General features: G+C 39.7%; 1 protein-coding gene across 1 annotated transcript; it reads left to right on the forward strand.

The window, feature by feature from the left end:
* Positions 1-328: 328 nt before the first annotated feature.
* hpdl (4-hydroxyphenylpyruvate dioxygenase-like) lies at positions 329-4,226 on the forward strand. Its single transcript, XM_022194194.2, has 5 exons — positions 329-1,234; positions 1,329-1,495; positions 1,580-1,731; positions 2,985-3,112; positions 3,627-4,226. Exons 1-5 carry the CDS (start codon positions 549-551, stop codon positions 3,826-3,828), a joined length of 1,335 nt encoding a protein of 444 aa, XP_022049886.1. The 5' UTR covers positions 329-548; the 3' UTR covers positions 3,829-4,226.
* The last annotated feature ends 2,206 nt before the right edge of the window (positions 4,227-6,432 follow it).

Genomic DNA, 6,432 nt, shown 5'->3' on the forward strand with positions numbered 1-6,432 from the left:
TCGGAATAATTACAAGCACCGCGAGATTTGACACCGACAGGTAGATATATTTTATTTTTTAACCGTGTCACTCAATTACATTTCTCTGTTTGCTCAGACTTAACCACGTTACGCTCTATCTGTACTCTAAGCATTTTTTATAGTATCACGTTAAATAAACACGTCAATTCGTGACCTTCAACTGAACATTTTTGACATATCCGAGCTTTATGCTAACGATAAACGTCTCCCCACTCAGGATGGTTTTTGGATAGGAAAGTTGATTTAAAAAAAAAACATTATAGGCTTTTTACAAAACCAAATTAATGTAGAATAATAAATAGACACAGTAAAATAGTTAACGTTTAGTTGTATTTAAATATTTTGCACACATTGCAGTAAAACACTATTTGGAGATTTAAACAACAGGATAAAAAATGATTTCATGCTGAGCTAAAACGCTATAGCAATTTATTTCCGGTTATTGTTACATCATCGATTATTTAAAAGGTGTCAGAGTTCCTCTGTCTTAGGACACGCCCCCTGTCAAAGCAGCACTTGAAGCAAACATGGCAGCTCTCTTGAGCCGGTTACACCACGTTTCTATGCATGTTTCCAACGCAGAGAAAATAGCGGCCGAGCTCAGCTCTAAATTCAAGTTTGATCTGTTCGCCGCCAGACTCACCGGCAGGTCCAAGCAGCTGGCGTTCAGGAAAGGAGCGGCGATTTTCATCGTGAATGAGAGACCAACTCAGGGTAATGTGGGATTGAATGAAAGGCTGGGCGTATTACACAGACATGATCCACGCCAGGTGGATGTGGAGAAATACACGCGGGGTTATGCCTCCGCGTGTCTCTACGATGTGATCCCTCATCACCCGGTGGACACTGTGAGCAACGTGTGCTTCGAAGTGGAGGATGTGGAAAGGTCATTCAAGGTTCTTCGCCATCTGGGCTGCAACTTCCTGGTCCCTCCAACCACAGTGGAGGATGAAGATGGTCCAGTCACCTACTCGGTGGTTAAATCCGTGGTGGGAAACGTGTGTCACACTCTGTTAGACAAGTCAAAGTACAAGGGAGTCTTCCTGCCTGGGTTTGATTTCACTATAAAGGACCGGAGCTTGGAGGAGGAGGACTTGTCTTGTCCTGTTACTCATTTTGATCACATAACTTATGCTTGTCCTCGAGGGACAACCCACCATGTCATGAGCTGGTATGAGAAACTCTTTGGGTTTCAGAGGTTTTTCATTGATAGGTAAGAAATTGTTACTTCAACGCATTTATTAGCAGATTCTCTCAGTTTGTCCAAAATTCTGTTAATAATCAAGACTGTTTGTGTTTCTGAGTAGTAATGAAGATGTTGATGAAGGTTTTGTCGTAAACCAGGAGGGCATTGGACTGCGACTTACTGCCATGCAGTACTGGAAGTGCAGTGAAGCTGGAATCACTCTTCCGTCTGTCGACAAAAAAGACCCAGACTGCAAGTTTGTCATCGCAGAATCATTGCCTGATCAAGGTACCAGGAGCCACACCAAGTTGGAAAGTATGTCATTAAAGCCATAGCAACTCCTGCTTCATTGTGTGTTTTTGCTTCTTTCAGGCAGTAACCAGGTTGACACCTTCTTGGAGCAGCACCGAGCTCCAGGGGTCCAGCACATCGGGCTGTACACCAAAGACATAGTCTCTACTGCACACAGAATGGCTGAAGCTGGTGTACAGTTTTTCTCCCCTCCTCCGGCCTATTACACTGAGGTTTGAATTACTCACAACTTAAAGCCAAAACAAAGAATCCAACAATTACTCAGTTACTGTGTGCAATGAACCCTGTTTTAAAGTTGTCCTTGTGAAATTCCAGAGCTGAATGGACTAGTTAGTTTGTAGCTTCTCTGTCACACTTATTCAGAAAGTGCAATTCATAATCAGTTTTTTCAAGGCTGTGATATCACCAGTCTCCTTATGGAAAATCCCATTGGACCAATATATTATTCATGTAACATGTGCTTTACATACAGATTACATAGACATGTCACAGTCATCCACATACTTGTATACATGTGTATAAATATTTAAGTGTCATTAGTAGCACAGCATATAGTGAAATAACATATTTCATAGTCTAATGTCATTCATCCTGTAGTCATACGTACACTATCTTTGCAGTTTCGCAAGAAGCCGATAATCATACAGCTACTGCAAGAAATGACCTTTATCCAACAAGTTGTAAAGAATAATGTTGTTTCCAATAAGATTCTCAGTACATGAAACAATAAAACCGAGTCATCTTTGGCAAATTCTAGAGCTGCAGAGTACTTAGACATGTGACCCACATACAAGTTTCATTATTACAAACTTAAGACAGCATATTGTAGTTAAAGAACATATTGCATAGCTTAATGTCATAGTAGGGGGTATTATGTCAGTTGTATTTTTGCAGTTGTGAAAGAAACCAATAATCACTCAACTACTGCTAGACATAAACCCTGTTTTATTCAACAGATTGATGAAGGATTATGTTGTCTACAGTAACAATACATAAAATAACAAAGCAGAGCTGTCTTTTTGAATTTCCAGAGCAGACCTGACTTTAATTTGTAGGTTTTCTATGTAAAACTTACTGAGAAAGCGCAGTTCATAGTCAGTCTTTTCAAAGTTGTGATATTACCCAGCACAAAGAGGGACACATTCTTTGTGCCAGTAAACAATGTAGCTGACTCTATAACTACTGACTGGATAGAAACAAAATGATGTTCTCTATGTTGGCTTCTATTTCAGCAATGCAATACACCAACACAATACAATATACTTTATTGTTCTCTTCGGGAGCACATAGACATGACTGTTAACCACATACTATTCTACACATGGACACATTTAATCAAGACTCCATATTGTAATTAAACACCATATTGCACAGCCTAATGTTGTGATGTTTCAGTATTACATTAACTTTATTAACAAACTGCCATGGTTGGCAAATATTTTACTCATCCCATGTGCTGTGACAGGTGGGAAAACAGCAGGAAATAGAAGAAGCAGGACACAGTCCCCAGATGCTGGCACGGCACGGCATTCTCCTGGATACAGACCTGCACCAGGATCCCTTATCACAGACGGCATCCAGCGAAAACAGAAGGTGAGAGGCAATCAGGAGCTGTAATCTCACACCTCTTTTAAGCTTGCATCTCTTCCAAACAGTGTAATTTCTGATAGACTTTTTATTTGATCTGTCTTTCTAAGGAGATAAAAAGTTGATGTTGGTGTGTAGCACCTTTGAGGTTTACACATATACAGCAATTTTATTTTAAAATTAGCCTCTGTAACACCTTTTTCAGTAAGTGTTAGCCGTGTAAACTGTTATCTTTCTATCGGTTGTCTTTACTAAAGTGAGGATCTGTTCATATTTTACTGTCCAATGCAGTTTAATATCTCAATTTCACTCGCATTATGTTCAGAAAACCCCTGGATATGTTTTAAGTTTTTGAAATCGAATAGACTAGAAATACTTTATTGACCCCCAAGGGGAAATTCTGTTGTTACGGTCGGAAACAGAAACCGTAAAGTGACCATTCTGATCGTTCTGGTGAAGCAGAGGCTGAAGGTGTGATGTGTCAACCAAGTTTCCACCGGTTTGTTGTTTTATTTTTTAGATACCTCCTCCAGGTGTTCACCAAGCCCATATTTGCAGAAGACACCTTCTTCCTGGAGCTGATCGAGCGAAGAGGGGCGACAGGTTTTGGCGAGGGGAACATCAGGGCGCTGTGGAGGTCGGTGCAGGCGTACATGGAGAACGAGAAGAGGGTGTCTCAAGGAGAGACATGCCCAAAAACTGTGCAAACTGCTCCGTATTAGTCTGTCCAAATATTTTCATCAGGGATTACTTTTATTTCTTATGTTTTTATAACAACATGAGAGCACTTTAAATGGGAAAGACATATACAATAATAAAAAGGATTTTCTACAGATGGTAAATCTGAAGACAATTATTGCACTACTAACACACTGTCCATTATATGTTGCGTTAATATTTATCTGAGAACATGACTGAGCTGAATAAAAACACCAAGCACATAAGCGTTGCAAGTAGTTTTGCAAATCACGACACGTACTATCCTTGAAAATGTCTCAGTAAAACTACACTTGCCATAGCAGTAAAAGAATGTCTTTGTTTTCACTGTATCAAAGCTGACCAAATGACTCCAGAGCAACTGTTCTTCAATAAATCTGTTCCAGTTGACCGTGAAGGCCAATTACTGCTTTCAAAATAATGTGCTTCTCAGAATGTGTGTGGTCCATACTTATGAATAAGGGCTCTTGAAATCTCTTTTGGTCATCTTGGGTAAACATGACAAGTGGAAAGAGATGGAATGTACAGTTAGGAATGAACTAAGATGTTCAGAATTTGCATTTCAGAAGGAAATAATGCACTTTTAATCCCCTGCAGTCATTTAAAAGCTACTTCTGACATTTTGAGACTTTGTTTTGTGAAGAGGGTGACTTTCACTTGAATAATGGCGCATCTTTGTTGGATTGTTATGGACAATTAACTCAAGCTGCTAAAAGAACTGAAAGATTTAAAGGCAGTTCATGCATAAATAAAATTATCCAATAAGTGCAATATAATACTAATTTGTCTATAAAGGGGAAAAAGTATTTTGCTTATATTTCAAGTTTTAGTGCAGAGCTTTCACTTGTAAGGCTTGTTTTTATGCACATGTATTATTAGTTTTGCATAAAAATGTGTTAACTTGTTCTGTCAGAATCAGTATCTACATTTAAAAAAGAGAAGTACTGATAAATTTTACCCCAGCAGTATCACGTTGCAAATGTTACTCATCTATGTTAGCTGGCTTTATTATTGAACACTATGCTGAGTTCATAAAGTCACCCGTGAACTGTAACAGGACGAACAGCTGCACCTCTTTCAGATACAGTGGAGGTCTGAGTGCACTTTGGCAAAAAAAAAAAACATGGCTTCAGAGCCTCTTAGGAGGGATATCCAAATCCACAGAGATGTGCCAGTTCAATTAACTTGGCTATAAACATTATAGGCGAGGATTAGTGGGTTAGATGAGAAGCAGTGAAATTTAGATGGCATTCCATGAAAGCCATATGCTCTTTTTATGTCCTGACTGTAGTTACAGTATCCCGCCGAGTAACATCAGAGAGTCATTTCACCAACAATCAGGACTAGGCCCGTTTTTGAGCTCGTGTACTTCTGCATTTTTGACAAATGGTGTCAGTGTTTTTCTTTTAATCAGGTGTCACCCTTGTGGCCAAAGTGCATTTTTACACTTTTTACACACTTTGTTATGTATTTAGGATCCGTTCTCACGAACAGAATGACAAATAACTAAAATAGCACATTTGGGAAACTTTGGAACTAAATTGTGCCATAGTATGAACAGAGTTAAATGTTTTAGCTGCATTCTTTTCACATAATTAAAGAAAACAAACTTCTAAATCTGCCCTAATGGAAAATGTTAGTAGTGATGAAGAGGATTAATGTTATTCATTAAAGTTGGGAAGGGATGACTCCTGTAACAGGAGTCCTGGAGCCATCTGTCCCCAGCCACAGATGGCATACAGCATTCTGCATGGGGTCTCGGTTCTGGGAGCTGGAAGATCACTTCCTATTTACTGTTAGCCATATGCTAGCTACAGTTACATTAACAAAGTCGAAGAGAAATGACTGAAATCAACAACCTCAAGGCTTATTACTCACTCATGTGGAAGCTATTACACTGCAGGTTATTTTTGAGGGCTTTTCTTGCACTACGATTGGTGGATACTGCCCCCTATGGCTGTGATAATCACAACACACACTGACAAACTTGTTGCTTCCCTTACCACTGTCCAACAAGCTGTTTTGATCATCTGCTCCCCAAATCTGTCATTTTTAAGATTGGGAAATAGCAGATTCAAAGTTTGCTATATCATATATTCTGTGTTTGTTTTCTTACTCCAGCCAGGGCTTTGGTTCAAAACAACTTGTCACCACCCCCCCCACCCCCCCCACCCCCCCCCCCCCCCCAATAATGTAGCCTACATTGTGGAGGAGACAAATCCTGGGTGCCCTTTAACACAAAAGGCAGACAGTCTAAAACCGAGGAGGACAGTCTGACGGTCTGGGGGAGATTAGAGGCACACAACAGATGTTACTCCTTGATTAACAATAGTGTCTGCCAGGGGTGAGTCTCAGCTCCCCACCCTTCTGAGGCCCAGTGTGTTAACTTCAGCCCTCACAAAATAAACTGACTTACTGTACATGATGTTATGGGACAGGAATGGTAACATTTATTGGTCTTTTCCTACTGCAGTAGGAGTGTACAAGTAAAAACTAGTTGCTTTACTGTTTGAATACACAGAAATAAGCTTAGCAACTGTTTTGGGGAAGCTATCATAGTGTAAATAAGAAACTATGCCTATAATTGTCATTAACTCACAGAATACTCA

This window comes from Acanthochromis polyacanthus, chromosome 19, assembly GCF_021347895.1.
Source record: "Acanthochromis polyacanthus isolate Apoly-LR-REF ecotype Palm Island chromosome 19, KAUST_Apoly_ChrSc, whole genome shotgun sequence".
Classification (NCBI taxonomy): Eukaryota; Metazoa; Chordata; class Actinopteri; family Pomacentridae; genus Acanthochromis; species Acanthochromis polyacanthus.

What these genes read in the sequence shown, in the direction of transcription:
- hpdl (XM_022194194.2), top strand. Translation starts at nt 549, where the DNA reads ATGGCAGCTCTCTTGAGCCGGTTACACCACGTTTCTATGCATGTTTCC. An exon ending in CAGAGGTTTTTCATTGATAG is followed by an intron (nt 1,235 to 1,328) that starts GTAAGAAATTGT and finishes GTTTCTGAGTAG; the next exon opens with TAATGAAGATGTTGATGAAG. An exon ending in AGAATCATTGCCTGATCAAG is followed by an intron (nt 1,496 to 1,579) that starts GTACCAGGAGCC and finishes TGCTTCTTTCAG; the next exon opens with GCAGTAACCAGGTTGACACC.